This window comes from Sceloporus undulatus, chromosome 4, assembly GCF_019175285.1.
Source record: "Sceloporus undulatus isolate JIND9_A2432 ecotype Alabama chromosome 4, SceUnd_v1.1, whole genome shotgun sequence".
Taxonomy (NCBI): Eukaryota; Metazoa; Chordata; class Lepidosauria; order Squamata; family Phrynosomatidae; genus Sceloporus; species Sceloporus undulatus.
This window is the reverse complement of record NC_056525.1, coordinates 21,229,508-21,249,231: the sequence shown is the minus strand read 5'-3', so window position 1 is coordinate 21,249,231 and position 19,724 is coordinate 21,229,508. Positions and strand designations below refer to the sequence as shown.

At 40.9% G+C, this 19,724-nt stretch overlaps 2 protein-coding genes across 2 annotated transcripts in view; both read left to right on the top strand.

Annotated features, from left to right (window-relative positions):
• CASS4 (Cas scaffold protein family member 4) overlaps positions 1-1,734 on the top strand; it is a 74,747-nt gene extending 73,013 nt beyond the window's left edge. The window contains exon 7 of the mRNA XM_042462492.1: positions 32-1,734. Within this exon, the coding sequence (XP_042318426.1) occupies positions 32-436 (405 nt within the window). The 3' untranslated portion in view covers positions 437-1,734. The remainder of the gene's footprint in view (positions 1-31) is intronic.
• A 4,045-nt stretch (positions 1,735-5,779) lies between these two features.
• The window catches only part of RTF2 (replication termination factor 2), an 87,409-nt gene continuing 73,464 nt past the window's right edge, over positions 5,780-19,724 (top strand). Inside the window, exons 1-5 of the mRNA XM_042462588.1 lie at positions 5,780-5,927; positions 9,515-9,609; positions 9,715-9,808; positions 10,912-11,051; positions 14,621-14,699. Of these exons, the coding sequence (XP_042318522.1) occupies positions 5,859-5,927; positions 9,515-9,609; positions 9,715-9,808; positions 10,912-11,051; positions 14,621-14,699 (477 nt within the window). The 5' untranslated portion in view covers positions 5,780-5,858. The remainder of the gene's footprint in view (positions 5,928-9,514; positions 9,610-9,714; positions 9,809-10,911; positions 11,052-14,620; positions 14,700-19,724) is intronic.

The following is a 19,724-nucleotide window of genomic DNA, read 5'->3' as shown; positions in this document are numbered from 1 at the left end:
ATAGTTCCTGTTTTTGTTTCTCCATTTCTAGGGTTCACCACCTTCAATGCAAGATAGCAAACAGGATCCAACCACAAAGATGGTGCTGTCCAATATCTGCAGACTGTATTTTGGTGCTGTTCAGAAGGCAATTGCTGTTTTCCATCAAAGCCTTAGCAGAGATCAGACCCCTGAAGTCTTCATAGCCAAGAGCAAACTGATCATTATGGTGGGCCAAAAGTTGGTGGATGCCTTATGTCAAGAAGCCCTTGAAAAGACCAATCGCAATGAGATCCTGTGTGGTAGCAGCCAGTTTTGTGGCTTGCTGAAGAACTTGGCAGTTGCTACAAAAAATGCTGCAATGCAATACCCAAGCCCTGAAGCTATGAGAGAACTTCAGGATCAAGCTGATGGGCTGTCAAAGTACGCACAGCAATTCCGAGCAATGATGGACTGAAGTATTTACTTTGTCAGTTTCCCTGAGGATAGGATGCACATATCTTGGGAGATTATGAAGCCCTTCCTCGACATACAAATAGGACACAGTACCTTGCAATCTAATCCCATCTCCTAAATCTTGGGGTCTTGTACTGTAGAAATAATGTAGTGTGACACCACAGAGATTATCGCATTCCCTTTTCTCTGATCTGGGCGCGTGCTATCACACAGCTCCATGCCCAGTTACCATCCTGTCCCTGATCAGAATGTCTCCTGTTGATGAAAAAGAAGCGTTCTTAGCCAGGGAAGAGACCAGAGTGGGATGGTAATGATCTGGGCACAGAACTGTGCGATAAGACACAGTTCAAGACTGGTCTCAGCCCATGCCTAGGATGGGGAAAAGCTGGTAGTGCGATAATCTTCTACTTTAAGTGCTGTAGCTCCATCCTTTTGAATCCTGGGGTTTGTAGTTTTACATCTTTAGTTTTCTCTGTCAAAGTCTGCTGATGCTTCACCAAACTTTAAATCCCAGGATTCTGTAGCCATGGCAGTTGAAGTGCTGTCAAACTGCATTATTTCTACAGTGTAGATGGACCATAAGGGTCCTTTCACAATGCAGTGATTCCCTTAGTCTGAAAGGTCCCCCAGTATGCACTGGCTCCACTAACTTGCTGTGTTGAGCAGCAGATCTGAAAGGAGGCTCTAACTGTGATCACTTAGATGTGAGTAGAAGTCGCATGTGAGTAGATTGGAAGTGGTGCTTTAGTAAGGTCCACAATGGTGTGATGAGTTCTGTTCACAATCAGGCGGAAGTGACAAGTGTCCTTTGGACCTTGCCACTCAAAATGGCAAGGTCTAAACTGGGGGGGGGGGGGAGGCAGAGGTGGTAGGGAATTGTGCGAGAGCGTGTGACTCAATGTATTTTACATATGTTAATTGATTCTGTTTGTTCAGATACAGTGCCTAAACAGTGCTAAAATGATCACAGGATCTGAGTTTAATTTGTAGAAGTGATGGACTCTGTTTATTAGTGCTTTCACCTACACAACGAGGATAATTCTACAGTGGTTCCCTACCTTACAAGGATGTTGTAAGAATAAATATACGCACATTTGGTAAAATGTTTTGAGGTTTTTGGGTTAATCAAAAGAAAGTGAGCAGGTTCAATACCAGACCTGACCAAACTCCTAAGTCTATCTTGGTGTAGCCTGACCATTGGTGGACACTCTGGAATGGGGCAAAGGTAATCTTTAACCAGGGTTGACAGTAGTCCAGTGTATCCCTCTACATTGCTTTTGGATTCAATGACAATTTATGGTGGAGAAACAAAGCAGAAGCACACAGTTCTACAATTTCTTCTCTATCCCTAAACCTGGATTAATTGCTATGTCTACATTAAGGATGCAGTGGCTTAGTGGTTAAGACACCATTTCTGACAATCGGAAGGTAGGAAGGTTCTACCAACCTAGCAGTGTGAAGGCATGCAAATGCAATAGATAAATAGGTACCACTTTGATGGGAATGTAACAGTGTTCCATGCAGTCATGCTGGCCACATGACCTTGGAGTCATCTTCAGACAACGCTGGCTCTTTGGGTTAGTAACGGAGATGAGCACCACCCCTTAGAGTTAGTTACTACTAGACATTAATGTCAAGGGGAAACCTTTACCTTTTTTTACCTACATTAGTCACGTCAGAGAGGAAACTTTGCAGCAGCCATCAATTTTGCAGCCTTCTGAATTCTTCAGATGATGCCACAGCAAAATCCAGTGCAACCATCATGTTGCATATAGGACATATCTGCATGGGTTATGTGTGCTGCCTTCTTTAGGGTAGCGAGGGCTGCTTCCATTGCAATAAATTTCTACAGTATAGCTTGTTTCTCAGCAAGTAAGTCAAATCAGCAGGTGTAAATGAATGTATTATTTTAGTCTTACTTAATTTAAGCTGTGTTTATGCTTGTCATAGGAATTAATATATCTTCCCCTCAAAATATCCATAGTTTGGAATATCTACAACTGCACTTCTTGTGATAGCTCTTGTCCACTGCCAGTCCAAGCTAGGATCCTGAAACCTTCAAAAATCCAGAACAAATTATTTAGCTGCCTGAGGAAAACAACAAAATGGTTCCAGTATGCAAAAGCAACTGGACAGGCAGTTGAAATTCTCTTCAACACAGGTGACAGAACAGCATCCTCTACTATGCCTCAAGACAGCAGCCTAACAAGGTATGTAGGGTAGTCTATGTTAAACATACCTTTTTCCTTCAATACCTTGGTGCCACCTTTCACCATCTATCACTTGAGGCAGTTACTTCTGTCTACTGATAGGTCAAACTGATTTTTTGCTGTCCTCTTTTGACCTGTTACTTGCAAGCACACAGTTAACTACAGCCTCTGTACTCATATTCCATGTAACCCTTAGGTCCTGACACTCGATTACTATACTTATGAATTACAACCACTACTGTCCTCCTATTGTTCCTACTCATCTTGAAATCATATATGCTTTGGACATCATTATAAAGGATTCAGAATCAGTTTATACACATAGCATAATCAAGTGGAGGATTGCATCTTGAATGTTTCTACCATGGACGGATTCCTTGTATATGGGAAAACAACATGCAAGGGGAAAGGGTAAAACAAAATGCATATTTTCAATCTGCTTTCTTTCTTTACGCTAAACTATGGCAGTCAATATCTTGCTCGCCTGCACTTACACTCCTGAAGATGAAAATAGTTAACATAGCTTCAAGTAATTTGTGACACATTTGCAACCTGATCTGAATTCAATTAGATGTTAGTAAATTTTAATACAAAAAAAATCAAGATATTTTTAAGTCCTAGGAGAAAAATACGGGTGGGAAGGATAAATGAAATTTAGGAGAAACAGAAGAAGAAGAAGAAGAAGAAGAAGAAGAAGAAGAAGAAGAAGAAGAAGAAGAGGGATATATCCGTTTTCAGCACCTTTACATACCTAAAGCAATAAATTTAGGATCAATATATGTATTATGTGTAACTTGAATTGCTCACAAAAGTATCATGGTGTATTACATTTAAAGTGTACTTTGTTCAGACCATCATTATAAATTTCCTAATTGAAAGTATTTTAATTTTCTTTTAACAAATGGAGTGACCAGATGCTAACTCTAAGAAACCATCAATTGGTTCTTACCAGTTTGAGAAGCAGATGACAAAGGGTTGTTTATTTATTTAATTTATATAAAGTTGAAAACATAAGATATAATCAATATTGAACTGAAACGAAGGAAGTTATCATGTATTCTAAATTAAGTCTATTCCGGTGTCATACAGAAACAGAAAGCACTAGTTTTCAGAAAAAGGGATGCAGGGGAGGAAGAATCCCAAGATTCACTGAATATCAGTTTGGTTATAGGAAGTTTGTTTAATCAGTCTCATTATCTGAGCTATTACTATCAGCACTTGTAGTTTCTGCTTCTTCATTCTTATAATCTTTATGACGTTCTAAAAATTCATGGCTTGCCTGAGAGAAAAGCTCCTCTACTTTTTTCAGAGGCCATGTTGTGCAAAAGCCATGCCGCCATGTTGCATGGGAGATAGTTTATCACACACAAGGGCTCCTGTCATGCTTCTGTCGCCCAAACGTCACCAAACTGCGACGGGAGCCTCCTGGTGGGATTGCTCCTGGTGCTGTTCAAGGGGAACACTTCTGTTTTCGTCGTGGAACCGTTCTTGTAATTTTTAGAAAAAGGGCCCTTTTTTAATAACGGATCAAATTGTTATTAAAAAAGGGCCCTTTTTCTAATAATTACGAGAATGCTTCCACAACGAAAACGGAAGTGTTCCCCTTTAATAGCACCAGGAGCAATCCCACCAGGAGGCTCCCGTCGCAGTTTGGTGACGTTTGGGCGACAGGAGCATGACAGGAGCCCTTGTGTGTGATGTTTTCAGACTGAGATGTGATGTAGAGCATTGCAGCCACTGTCTTTATACAGATGTAAACTACCAAACACTATTATGCATTAAGGATCTTAAAACACCTATAATTTCCTCACAAAACTACAGTTCCCAAAATTCAATAGCATTGAGCTGTAGCAGCTAAAGTGGTGTCAATTTGGATTATTTCTTCTGTGCAGATGCAACCTTTAATTGCTTTGGCTCAATACTATGGAATCCTGGGAAATGTAGTTTGTTGTGGGATCAAAATTCCAATGAAAGCAGAGGCACCACCAGCATGTATCGCATCCCAATCTGTCATATACTTCCATGATAGGCTGCATCTGCACTACAGATATAATCCAGGCTGACACCACTTTAACTGCCTTGACTCAGTGCTATGGAATTCTGGGAGTTGCAGTTTTGCGAGCCATCCAGCCTTTTCGGTCAGAGAGTTCTGGTGCCACCACAAACCATGGTTCCCAGGATTCCATAGCACTGAGCCATGGCAGTTAAAGGCTGCATCCACACTGCACAAACAATCCAGGTTGGCACCACTTCAACTGCCACAGCTTAATGTTATGGAATTCTGGGAGGTGCAGTTTTGTGAGCCATCTAGCTTTTTCTGTCAGACAGTTATTATGATGCCATCACAAACTACATTTCCCAGGACTCCATAGCAACGAGCCATGGCAGTTAAAGGCGATATCTGCACTGCAGGTATAATCCAGGTTGGCACCATTTTATGCTACAATATTCTGGGTGGTGTAGTTTTGTGAGCTCTCAAAACTACAGTTCCTAGAATTCCATAGCACTGACCCAAGGCAGTTAAAGTCTGTCAACGTGGATTATTTCTGCAGCGCGGATGCAGCCTACATAAGTACGTACGTCCACTTGTTCTTCCATATTCGCTAGGATTAGAGGCACAAGACCCCCGTGAATATGGAAAAACCTGCAAATAACAAAAACACCGCTCTGTGCTGTGACTCCGCTCTGGGCCCCACAACAAACTCCAAATCCCAGAATTCCATAGCCTTGTGCCAGGATACTTAAAGCCGTCCCAAACCAGGTTATTTCTCCAATGTGGATGCAGCCTTATAGTGTTGCTATTCCACTACTGCTCTGGCTGCCTCCTGTTGCATTCTGGGGCCTGTAGTTCAGTGAGGCCCTAAAGAGCTCTCTGGTTAAGAATTGTAAACGCCTAAATCCCTGGGATTTGTAGTCCTGTGAGGCACCGGAGGTCTCTTTGCCAGAGCAGGCTAAAGGCCTTGTGAAACTACAAATCCCAGAATGCAGCAGGAGGCAGCCAGCGCCGTAGTTAAAAGTGGAACTGCAGCCCTATCTGAGTGTAGCGTGTGGTGGTAATCTCCCTTGTTGCTAGGGCCCCTTAGCAACGCGGTCAGGCGCGTCATCAGTTCTACGCCGGAAGACGCGTCATCTTCCGGGACCGGAAGTTCCTTTGTTGTTGAGTGCGGAAACCCGGAAGTGAAGAAAACAAGCGTCTAAAGAGAAGGGAGCGCGATGGGATGCGATGGCGGGACGATCCCGAAGAGGCACGAATTGGTGAAGGGTCCGCGGAAGGTGGAAAAGGTGAAGGGAGAGGCCTCTAGGAAGAGAGGCTGCCTGGGATTGTGGCCTTTTTGGTTCCGGTGTTACCGTAGTTGAAAGGAAGGTTCCGGGTGTATCTAAGTAATGCCATTTTGAAGTGCCCTGGCCTCATCCTGTGGGCTGCTGGGATTTGTAGTTTCACAAGGTCTTTAGCCTCCTCTGGCAAAGAGACCTCTGGTGCCTCACAGGACTACAAATCCCAGGGAGTCTGTGCACTGCAGATGCACCTTCTGGCTTTCAGTGCCATGGCTGTGGGATCCGGGGATGTGTAGCTTTTGTGATATAGTGAAGTCTTCTCTTCTTCAAGAGGGTGGCAACTAAAATGGCGAAGGGTCTGGAAACCATGCCATAGGAGGAAAATCCAAGTAGACCACAAGTTGAACATGAGTCAACAGTGCGATGCGGCAGCTAACAAGGCCAATGTGATTTTAGGCTGCATCAAAAGAAGTATAGTGTCTAGATCAAGAGAAGTAATAGTGCCACTGTATTTTGCTTTGCTCAGGCCCCATCTGGAATATTGTGTCCAGTTCTGGGCGCCACAATTAAAAAAAGACATTGAGAAACTGGAGCGTGTCCAAAGGAGGGCAACTAAAATGGTGAAGGGTCTGGAAACCATGAAACCCTATGAGGAACGCCTTAGGGAGCTGGGGATGTTTAGCCTGGAGAAGAGAAGTTAAGAGGTGATATGATAGCCCTGTTTAAATATTTGAAGGGATGTCATATTGAGGAGGGAGCAAGCTTGTTTTCTGCTGCTCCAGAGAACAGGACCCGGAACAATGGATGCAAGCTACAGGAAAAGAGATTCCACCTGAACATTAGGAGGAACTTCCTGACAGTAAGGGCTGTTCGACAGTGGAATGCACTCCCTCGGAGGGTGATAGAGTCTCCTTCCTTGGAGGTCTTTAAACAGAGGCTGGATGGCCATCTGTCAGGGATGCTTTGATTTGGATTTCCTGCATGGCAGAATGGGGTTGGACTGGATGGTCCTTGTGGTCTCTTCCAACTCTATGATTCTATGATTCTGAGAGAGCTCTGGTGCCTCGCAGAACTACAAGTCCCAGGATTCTGTAGAATGGAGCCATGGACAGTGTAGATTCACCTTCTGGCTCAAACTGCCAGGGCTGTGGGATTCTGGGATGTGTAGTTTTGTGGGATACTGAGTCTTCTCTGTCAAGATTGCTCTAGTGCCTTGCAGAACTACAAGTCCCAAGATTCTGTGGGATGGACACCACGGTAGTTAAAGTGGTGCCAAACGGCATCAATTCTTCATTGTAGATGCAGCTTCGGGAGCTCTACATTCTGAGGAAGCAACCCCTGATTAAATGAAGAAATTCTAGCACCCACATTTTCTAGCTATCGTTGGTTCTTTCGGTTTGTGGAATTGCACGTAAGCCGATTGCCTTGCATGTATATAGGACAAAAAGAAAAGAAATTCAAACTTGCCTGGCAGCGGTTGCTCTGCCATCTTATTTCAGACTAGCGTTTATTACCTGCTTGCAGAAACAGACCAAAGATGATGTGAGCGCAAGCGTGTCGTGTGAAAGAGATTCACGTTGGAGAGTTGAAAATGCAGATACCTCTTGAACAAGTCAAAGTTTCAGTTTGTAGAAGTAGCCTTGCTACTACAAAAAAAATAAAATAAGGGCCATACCTAGATCGTCTTACGTTAAGTTGTATGCACATATTTTCTGCATATACTGTATATATAATACTCCAATATTACTCCAAAACCCAAAACTTTTTAAATGGATGGCTGAGATATTCACACCTTTGCTTTCTGATGGTTAACTGTGTACAATCTTTGTTTCATAGACAAAAGTATTAACAACATTGTATGCAATTACTTTCAAGCTTTGTGTGTAAGGTATATATGAAACATAAATCAGTTTTGTGTTTAGACTTCAGCACCATCTCCAAGGTAACTCATTATATATGTACGCTCGTCCCTCCACATTTGCGGCTTTGACTTTTGTGGATTTGATTATTCACAGATTTTATTAATACTGTATGTTCTCTATAGAAATATCTAGGTCCTCCAGTACAACTCTATGGTTAGGGATGCCATAACCCTGCTGTGCCCATGCTTGTAACGGTTTTTGCAGTTTGGCACGATCACGGTCCGGTTCACTCTAAATCCTGGGTTTGTGCCCGGCCGGCAGCCATCTCGCCTAAAGGGAACACTCGTCCCCTTGAGGCTGGCAGGCCAATGGCACAGCAGCTGGAGCGGAGCTGTTTCCAGCCCCACTCTGCCATTGGCGAGCCTCAAGGAGGAGGTAGACCCTTGGAGGAGGAGGAGGAGTGAGACTGGGCCAGCCAGGGGGAGGGAAAAGCGCCCTTTCTTAGTGCATGGCAAGGAGAAGGAGGAGGGGGAAACAGGAGGAGGAGGAGGTGGGTGCCCATTTTCAAAGGTTTTTCCCCCCCAAAGAGCACTTTCTGTGTACAGTAGAGTCTCGGTGAAGAAGCATGGGATGTCGGATTGGGGACAAAAGTCCCTCGCCTTGCCTCCCCCTTCCCTCCCTAGTTCCCTACTTACCTTCCCTGCTTCGGTCAGGCTTCTCCCTTTGTCCTGAGGAAAATGAAGCCTCTGAGGAGAGGCTGGGGGCTGTCTTCCACAGCCACCAAGTCCTCGCTCCTTTCCCTTCTCTTCAAAGGGCTCCAAAAAGAGCCCTTTGCAGGAAAGGGGAGGTCTGGGAAGAGCAGGACCGGGCTAGTGCCCAGGTCTCTCCTCTCCTTTCCTGCCTTCCTTTGGGGGAAAGGGGAGGTCTGGGAAGAGGAGACGCAATGAGGACACAACACAAGTCCCCTCAGGAGCCTTGCGTCTCAGTCTAGGGCTTGTCCTCCGCTGCCCAGGCTTCTCCTTTCTGGGGATTTCCTCTCCCCCGAAGGGGTCGGGGGGGGGGAGAGGAAAGTGAAACTGGGAGGGAGAGGCTTGGATCTGCTTAAAAAAAAAAGTGTCCTACATTTGAAAATGTTGTCCTACATTTGTCCTGGTTCGGAGGTCCTGATTTATGGCAACCCTATCTATGGTCAACTTTAACCAAAAGTCGCACTGAAGAGATTCCTAGAGAGAACACTCCACTTGGCATTTGTAGCTCCTCCAGTGCAATTCTATGGTCAATGTCTGGCAGATATTGACCCAGAGTTGCACTGGAAGACCTAGAAATTCCCAGAGAGGTGTTCTCTCAGGTGAACACATAGGGTTTTTGTTATTTGGGCTTTTTTCCACATTCACGGGGATCCTATGCCCCTAAACCCAGCGAATGTGGAGGGATGTGTGTATATACAAATACAGGCATTCCAAAATCTAAACAAAATCCAAAAGACGTCTGGTCCGAAGCATTTCAGATAATGGATACTCAACATGTATGACGATTCTTCCTATATGAAGCACTAATCCAATACTTAGCCACTGTCCATTGTTGTTCTATGTGTTAATCTTATTTTATATACTATATTATGTGAGTGACAGGTGTTAAATAAAGGTTGAATTGTAATGTAATATGATCTTTTAGCTTTTCATATTAAGATTAAATATTTATTAAAAGATTATAATATTATATATTCCGCAGGTTGACAAAAATGCAGAGTTAGTGGCACAGTGGTATTACTGTACTCTGAGTCAAGAAAAATTAAGCAGACCTATAGTAGCTTGTGAACTTGGCAGGTAAGATTACAATTCTTATTTCCTTTTTCAATGAAATAGTCCTCATTTCTGAATAAATTCCTGTCATAAATTAACCAATTTTTCAAAATATGCTTTCTGTTGTAGGCTATATAATAAAGATGCAGTCATTGAATTCCTGCTGGATAAATCTTCTGATAAAGTATTAATGGAGGCTGCATCCCATATCAAGAGTATTAAGGTAGACTGAATGTTTATGATGTATCTTCACCTTTTAGATACCCAAATCCTCTCTCTTTTGGTTAAAAATTTAGTAGAAGTTCATCATGTTCCTTAACATAAATCCTACTGATTTTCAGTGATTATCTGGAGTACCCAATTTGTGTAAAATACTCTGCATCCACACTGAATTTATAATCTAGGTTGACACCAGGTTAACTGCCATGGCTTGATGCTATGGAAATCTGGGTACTGCAGTTTTGTGAGACCTTTTTTTCAGAGAGATCTGGTGCCACAACAAGCTACAATTCCCAGGATTCCATAGCATTGAGCCATGACAGTTGAAGTGGTGTCAGCCTGGATTGTTTCTGCACTGCAGATGTAGCTCTCTTTACCTTTAGCTTGTCATCATTTCAACACATCTTGTTTTCCACTTTCATCTTTATCAGCTTTGTCATGGGCTGAAATGTATATGGATATAGAGTACCATTTTTGTCACCATGATGCTTATCACGGCAACACCAAATTTTTAAATAGTAATAACAGGATTGTGACAGTTAAAAGTTGGAATATTATACACATGTAGTTATTATTTATTTTTATTTATGGTATTTATATTTTATTTATTTATGGCATTTATACCCTGCCCTTCAGCCCTAAAGGCTATCAGAGCGGCTTACAATTATTATTTTAATTAGACGGTTCCCTGCCCTCAGGCTAACAATCTAAAAGACACGACACAAAAGGAGAAGGGAATGGTGGTGGGAAAGGGGATGAAGTCCAGTGGTTCTTCTCTCCCTCTGATACCTGGACCAAGGCAGATGGACTAGAGGGAGGGCTCTTCTTCTTGGCTAGCCCTGGTATAGCTGGGCCTGCCTGTTCACTCCCTTGCAGGCCAAAGGATGACAGTTATCATGGAGGGAGGTCTCTCTATCTTCAGGCTAGTTATGTCTTGTCTCTACCAAATGAACCAGTACTTTTTGACATCAGTTATGTCTGTTACAGTTGAACATAACTTCTGATGCCTTTATTCCCATAGAATAGCAAAAGGAAGAACTGGATTATTACAGTACATTGCTTCATCTTGCCTGAGTTTCAGCTAATTTTTGTTCTGTTTCCTTTCAGAATGTCATAGAACTGAACCTCACTGAAAATCCAGCTTGGACTGGTGACAAAGGCAATACGAAAGGGGATAAATATGATGACATCCAGAGTGCACGTTTTATTTGTCCTGTAGTTGGATTAGAAATGAATGGAAGGCATCGGTTAGTATTTACTGCAGTTGGCCCTCCATATCCACACATTCTGTATCCATGGATTCAAGTATCTAAGGCCTGATTTTGCCATTTTTTATAAGGGGCACAATTTTACTAGGCCATTGTATATAATATGATATGAGTGTCCATGGATTTTGGTATTAGGAGGCGGGGGACAGTCCTGGAACCAAACCCCAGTGACTATCAAGGACCCACTCTATTTATTGAAAAGTGAGACTGTTTTGTCATTTTAACTGTCGTGTGCCTTCTGACTTATGATGACCCTAAGGCGACTCTATTGTGGTTTTTTTTTGGGGGGGGGGGAAGATTAGTTAGGGTTTTTTTTTTGTTGTTGTTTTTTTGAGAATGAGAAAGTGTGACTTCTCCAAGGTCATCTAGTGGGTTTCCATGGCTGAGCAGGGATTTGAACCCTGGGCTCCAACCATAGTCAAACTACTACATCACACTGGCTCTGATCATCATAACTAGTTCTTGCAAATATAGTTCATCAACTATTCTTTTCTGCTGTAGATCATCTGTATTTACGACTTAGAATCTGGAACTGTGATCAAGGGTAGAGGGAAGAAAGTAGTGTGATATAAATTTTGTACCTCAGTGTTGTATTTTACAATAAATTATTGGGCTTTCATTATTGTTCTCTTATAAAATTTTAAGTGTACTTATAAATATGAATATTTAAATATACTTATATTTAAAATACTGAATTTATACCCTCTCATTCCTATCTTAAAGAATTTAGGGCCAGTAACAGAAAATTGAGAAGCAGAATGGTTGTTTGGACATCTGAGAACTGGGTTGAAATTTGCATGCTCTCAGGTTTTTCAGACCAATGTTGACTTCATAAATAGCAGTCTTTTATTGTGTCAGAATATATTGTAGGCAGCCTCAAGATACTGTATATACTCGACTATAAGTTGACCTCACATATAAATTGAGGGCAGGTTTTGGGGCCAAAATTATGGATTTTGATATGACCCATGGATAAAGGGTAAAACTTAGAGCAATGTAACAAAGGATCTAAAGGATGAAGCAAAAGAAAACAATACCAAAGAACTTAACAAAATTCCAGCAGGCATAACTGTTTGTGCTCATCCTAAAAGCTGGATGGATGAGAGAATAGAGCGGGGTCAGTGTTTCCAGGGCAGATTATGCTCTTTCCCTTCACCAGGGGATGGTACCTTTTTTAAAAATTAGAGTTAAAATACAGTACTAACACAGACCTGTTGACTCTGGTTTTGGGGGTTATTTTTTTTTACTAAAATTTCTAGACTTATACATGAGTATATACAGTAAATAAGCAGAATATAATTTTTTTGTGATTTTTTTTTGTCAAGTCTGCTTTGACTTATGAATGAGAGACCTCCAAGAGCCCTGGCCTTCCACAAACTTGCTCAGGGCCTTCAATTCAGCACCATGACTTCCTCCTACTGTCTTTCACATAACTTAGTATTAGTTTTCTTTCCAATTAATAATGTTAGTCTCTTTTCCAATGAGTAATGTCATTCCAAGATGCACCAAAAACAACAAAAAGTCTTCTGGCAACTTAAAGACTAATTTTATTGTGGCATTAGATTCCATGGACTACAGCACACTTCATTGGATATGCTGCTAATGGACTGATGACCTGATTAAAGAAAGTTCTAATTTTATGCTCTATAAAATCTGTTAATCTTAAAGTTAGTACTGCCTTTGTTCTTTTTAGAAACTACATTAACAACTATATAGATAAAAGAAAACAGAAAAATGTCAACAGGATTCACACTTAGCAAATTGAAGAATCTACAGTTATATTCTGGTTTGAACCTATTTCCAACCCTCATCTCAAAGCTAGGCCATATTTATTTATTGAGAGCTAGTGTGGTGTAGTGGAGACCAGGTTTTGAATTCTCACTCCACCATGGAAACCCACTGGGTGACCTTAGGCAAGTCACATTCTTTCAGCTTCAGAGGAAGGCAAAAGGAAGCCCCCTCTAAACAAATCTTTCCAAGAAATCCCCATGATAGGTAGTTTTTGACTATGTGTTGAAAATGACTTGAAGACACACAAAAACAGTTTATATCCCACCTTTCACTCAAAAATGGGACTCAAGGTGACTTGCTGGAAGACTAAAGAACAAATCAATTAACACCCAAAATAAGTTTACATATTTTTTTAAAAACTAAAAATACAATTTAAAATACATTAGTTTAAAAAAAAACCCTAAGTATAGCATCAACATGATGGTAAAAGTGGAAGGCTTTCATGGCCGGCATTCGTGTTTTTTTGTGGGTTTTTCAGGCTATGTGGCCATGTTCTAGAAGAGTTTATTCCTGGAAATAAACTCTTATAGAACATGGCCACATAGCCCAAAAAAACCACAAAAAACTATGATGGTAAAACATTTTGATCAGCAGCCTCTCTGTTGCCAAAAGAATGCCTGGTTTTTGCTTCCTGATAGGGGGCCAAATAGTGTGATTGTCAAATCCTACTCTGGAAGCTAATGCTATTCAGTGTTTGATGTGCAGAAATAATGATTTTGAGGAAGCAAAAATCACTCAATTATAATATTCATTATAGTTCAGGAACATTTGGAAGCTGATAATATGTTTAAGTCATTACAGTTACAGTCAGTGTGGAATACAGGGAACCTATGAAACCTACATGTCTCCGAAATAAATATGTGTTATGACTACAGGTTGAGTCCCTTGTCCAGAATTTCAAAATCCTCCAAAATTATCTACATGGGTGGCTGAGACAGTGAAACTTTTGCTTTCTGTTGGTTCAGTATATGCAAATTTTGTTTCATGCACAAAATTATTACAAATATTGTGTATACAGTTACCTTCAGGCTATGTGTACAAGGTATATACAAAACATTAACGAATTTCATGTTTAGATTTGGGTCTTGTCTGTATGATAATGTATATGTAAATATTCCAATATTTTAAAAAATCTAGAATCCCAAACACTTCGGGTCCCAAGCACTTCTGATAAGGGAAACACAACCTGTATTTGATTTTTATGGTTTCCCCATTGGCATAGGCCTTGTCATGTTTATCCTGTATTAACCACATGGGGGCGCTTTGAAATACAGGTACACAGAAATTTTACCATGTTAGGAACAGTTTTGTTAGCAAATAAAGTATCCTTTTTAAAGAATTCATTGGTTCGGATTTGCTAGAAACTCTGGCCTTGATCCAGCTAAACGTAGCTGTGATGTATGTACAGGTAGTCTTGTCTTTGTTGGAAATCTTTCCCATGGAACATGATGAGATTTAGTCCCAGGAAAGAATACCCTTGAGTTCAGCCTGAGTCCCACTGAAAGTAATAATGGTATTGTTTGTGCTTTTAATTTATTTTTATTTTTCAATGTTACTTATTTGAAATTTTATTATTGCTGGATGTTGTTTTCAGTAGAGAAGTAGGGTCAAAGTATCATAAGCAAATGATTTAATGGAAAGGCTTGTCAGAACATGTAGTGTGAAGCCCACTCATTAAATATGCTATTCTACTTATTTTACTCAGAAATATGCCCATTGGCCTTAACCTATTAACTATCTTTATTTTCTTCTGCAAGGTTTTGCTTCTTGCGCAGCTGTGGTTGTGTCTTCTCTGAACGTGCTCTCAAAGAAATTAAAACAGAAGCCTGTCATAAGGTAAATTTTTATTCCTTTCCCCTCTTCTACAGTAAGTTTGTTCTACATTCCATTGTTACAAATGTTTAAGTTGTATTGATTTTAACCAAGTATTAAGATTTTCATAGCTAAGAGCTAGAATGCATGGCTTATCAGAAAAATCATCCTTGTTGCCATTGATTTCATTTTGCATGGATGGATCTGTGTTTTAAAACAAAGGGCATATGTTGTTCATTCCATGGAGACTTGTCTTTTGTCGTAATAGTTTCATGCAGGTAATTTGTATAGTCTTTCACTTTGTGCTAAATGAACATTTCATTGTCTGTTTCTCCAGAACCATGAGTCTGTCTGTCCCCTTGATCTTTGAATTTCAATATATAGTTGCTTATTTTAGGAACACTATTTGTGAACTTGCATCCTTCTTCTTCATTCTAAAGATCCCAGATTTCCCCTGAAGAAAGAGTTTTTTAAATTTCTTTCCTAGAGTTTTAGTTGTTTCATGTCCCACCTATGCCACTGTTGCTGTTTGGATCCCACAACTTTTTGCACCTCATTGCCCATCTCCTGCATACATTCACATATGTCTGATTTCATATGCCTGCCTTTTTTTCCTCTAGTCTCAGGTACAGTACTGTATATACTCATGTATAAGTCTAGAAATTTTAGTCAAAAAATTGACCCCAAAAAATCTAGGTCGACTTATCCATGGGTCAATGTAAATGCTATACTTTAACTCTTATTAAAAAGAGAACCATCCCTGGTGAAAGGCAAGAGTGCAATCTGTGCTGGAAGCACTGACCTCTCTCTGCTTTCTCTTCCTTTCATCTTTTAGTGTGAGCCAAAACCATTATGCCTGCCAGAATTTTGTAGGTTCTTTGGCATTGTTTTCCTTTACACCATCATTTAGATCCTCTGTTTCCTTCCCTTACGTTTTACCCTTGACCTATGCAAGGGTCATATCAAAATCCATAATTTTGGCCCCCAAACCTGCCCTTGACTTATACATGAGGTCGACTTACAGTTGAGTATATACGGTAAATTCATTTTCCCAGAGGAAGGATTTATGACTTCCCTCTTTCCTCTCAGTGATTCCAGTGAACACATTAACTGTAGATTGGCTGTAACCTTCACCCTTGACTATTCCTAGATAAATTACCAGCTGTTGTGCCACCAAGGAATATACCAAGCACTGAGGGGCTGTGCTCGGTGTATTGCATAGTTGTTGTTGTGTGCCCTTAGGACATCTATCATGGAGATTTCTTGGCAAATTTCTTCAGAGGGGATTTTCCATTGTTGTTATCTGGAGACTGAGAGAGTGTGACTTGGTGCAGTTCTCCAGGACTCAAACCACTCCCTCACACTTACTATTAAGACATGCAAAATTATCCAAACAAACTGTTGTCCCAAAACCACCAAATGAATCTGACCATCTGTACCCACAACTTGAGAAATCTGCCTTTCTATAGACAGTTCATATGTTTGTTAAGTGTGGCCTGTTACAGACTGCCAAAATAAAGCTGCTTCAGGACTCTTTGGAGGTATGCTATTTAAATGATGCATGCATCCTAAGAATCCGGAAGCTGCACCAAAACTGCACTCCAGTGCTTAGGAATGGAGTGTGGCTTTGGCGCGACCTCCGGACTCTTAGGACCCACGCATCATTTAAATAGCATACCTCCAAAGAGACCCAAAGCAGCATTATTTTGGCTGTCTGTAACAGGCCTGTCTGTTCTTGCAGTGATACCATACTGCAGTTTAACTTAAATACTATGATTTTATGCATAAACACTGCTATAGTAATGCTGGTGCTCACACAAGTTAAGCTGTTTCTTGTGGATTTGAGTGGATTAAAAATAGGCTGAAGGTCAAGAGATAAAATTCTGGAGTAGTATGCTGTCAGTGGTTGAATAAAAAGAAATGCACAATTATTGCTTCATAAATGTGTCTGCTGCTTTGAGTCTAGCTCTTCAGTTGTGGGTTTTTGAGTAAAGAATTCCTTGTCGACCTGAGGTGCTATTTTTATGTATCTGACAACGCTTCTTCTGAAACCTGGGGAACAGCTGTAAATTTTGGAGAAGATTCACTGACGAGCAGGGGAAACAGAGAGGGCGAAAACGGGCACGGGAGAAGGACAGCAACGACAGCGGAGCAAAGACAGTAATAAAGTAGATATGGACAGGAGATCACTGAAGCCCCCTCCAGTTGACAAATCTGCATGCATATTTCAGTTATAATCATTAAGAGATATTCCCAAATGCTTTCTTCCTCCACACCATTGGCAGACCACAAACTATATTATGTTGTTTTATGCTAGTGGAATCTAATAGCCACCCGAAGCCTTTCAAACAAAAGTCAGGATGTAAATCTTCAAAAGTAGTGTGGTCAGAAATTAAAGATGTGACACTACAGTTATAACTGCTGAGCAAGTGTTCCGAACAACTCACTTCTGTAAAAAGTCCACAACAATATGTCATCTATGTACTCTCACATATTCTAAAGGTAATAGAGGAAACAAAAAGCAACAGAATTCTAAAATAATAAAAAAATAAAATAGGATTTATTATATACCGCCCAATCACTGGGAATCCGAGTTTTTACAACAGAGGGGATAAAGACGGTCCCCTGCCCTCGGGCTTACAACTAAAAAGACACGAACAAAAGAAGGAATGGTGAGGGGGAAGGGGATCAGTCCAGCATTCTTCTCTCCCCTGAGGCCTGGACCAGGCAGATGGACCGGAGGAGGGGCTTGTCTCTTCCAGGCAAACAGTTGGAGCTAGCCTGCCTCTCTCTCCCTCAAATTGAGGATAAAGGGAGGGCTTGTAAAGTAAAGTAATAAAGAAGGTAAAGTAAAGAAGGCTTGGTACAAGCTACGGACTAGAGAGTGCCTCTTGTAGCCTTAACACCCTGCTTTCTATTTCATAGGACCTCCAACTGTCAACACAAGATAAAATATTCCGCAAACAATAACAACTACGTTCTTTTGAAGGTCAGAATACTCTTTGAGGCTTCAAGGGTAACATAGAGAATTCTGAAGCTACAAAACAATACCAGAGAATTCTGACAGGTGTGGGTGGGATATTAACATTTCACTACTGAAAACAGCTACAAGTCTATCTGTAAGCTCTTTATGTTTCTTTCTGCAAACTTTTTTCAGAGATGTGTACGACATATGGAGCAGGAGATACAGAGGTGAGAAGGAAACCTTTTGAAATTAATGGAAAACTACAGCAACGTTTTGTTTTCTAAAGTGGTTTATATCCCATACCCTATTTATCTCTGCCTTAAACCCACAATTTCCCCACTCTCCTTCCACACTGTCAGCTTCAACCTTCCTCTGTCAAAAACCTTAGAGCAGAATTGTACGTTTGACAGTCACACAGAAGACAAAAAGAAGGGCAATGGAGTTGGAAAGGACAAAAAAGAAAGAAAGGGAAAAAAATGAGAGATCTATATCTCTTAGCAATGATGTGTTTGTGTACCGGGGCACTGCAGACTCTCCATGAAGCTTTTGTTGATATGGTGACTTGAAAGCCCATATACACAAATTACCATCTCCCCTATACGACTTTTCTAGAGTAAGATTATTTCCTGCATCTTAGAGGTCTATTGGAGAGTAACCGCTAAAAAACCCAGAGTGAAACATGTACAGTATATGACAATTGCAAAGAGTTGGTCCAGCAAGACCTTGTTGGCAATCACACTGGTGTCAAAAGGTGTAATGTACTTTAGGACTTTTTTATGTTCTCAGATGTGAGCTGCATTTTAGTATTCTCATGCAGGAATGATGTGTCTAATGGCAGAAAGAGTAAATGCACTACAAATTTTGTCTACAAAACTTTACCCTGTCCTGAAATAATACAATCATTTTACATTCTCAGCAAGAGGAGGATGGCAGGTAACCTTTATCTAATAAATAAAGGATAACCAATGTGGTTTCCCTACCCCCTTCAAAATATTACACATTCTTTTGAGTATTGAGAGCCATATCTCTTCTCAGTTCTCACCCAGTAATATATATATATTTTAAAAATGGGAACATTAAAGGTGGTATGTCTCCATGTCACATCACTGTGCCTGAAATTTGTCACAGATCAACACTTTCTAGCTTTTGCAACAGAGGTTTGTGATCATGCATGGCATTTTACACACCCCTGCCCTATTCATAAATAACTAGAACATTTCATAAATAACTGGAATAAAAAAGAACTTATGTGGGGAGAAAAGTGAGGAACAGGTTTATATTCACTAGGAGCTGTTAAAATACACACTAACTGCTTTGTGGACACTCTGCCAAGGCTGCTAAAAGAACCAGGTAAAAGCTTATGGCTAAGTGCATTCACTATCTAGTTGGCTTCAAATGGATTCTGGTCTGATCTTCCATGGCGTATTAAACATAGGTTCGACATAGGAAGCCAATTTAAGATTTCTTAATCAATACTTCCTATCAGTTTAATTAATGATGAATCCAATTAAAGCTACATTGGTACATCATCTGTATATGAATGGAAACTTAGTTTCTTGAAGGAAAAAACAAACCTTTGTGTCATTCAACACTGCATCTTCAAGAGATATTCCTCTATGCATGAGAGAAGAATCAGAGATGGAAAGGGCCTCAAGGAAGAGGGAATTTTTTCCTTTAAAAGGCTCTGACATGATCTGAAGGCATGATAGTCACTTTGCCAAAACTAAAGTCTGTGCAGTGCCTGAATAAGAGATCACTGGAAATCCAAGGTACACTGGTCCCCCGGTTACGAAATACCCAGGTTACGAAATTTTCGGGAACGAATAAATCCATAGGGATTTATTGTTTTCGGCTTACGAAGTGTTTTTTCGGGTTACGAAAAAACCCCGGCGCTGTGTTTAAAAATGGAGCCGCGGCGCAGCCGCGGCTTTTTCCCCATTAGCGCCTATGGGCTATTCGGCTTACGAAGTATCCCGGGTTATGAAAGCGGCGGCGGGAACGAATTAATTTCGTAACCCCGGGGTACCAGTGTATACTGCACTGGGTCCATGATAATAATGGTAGCATACAATGTGCGCACTAAC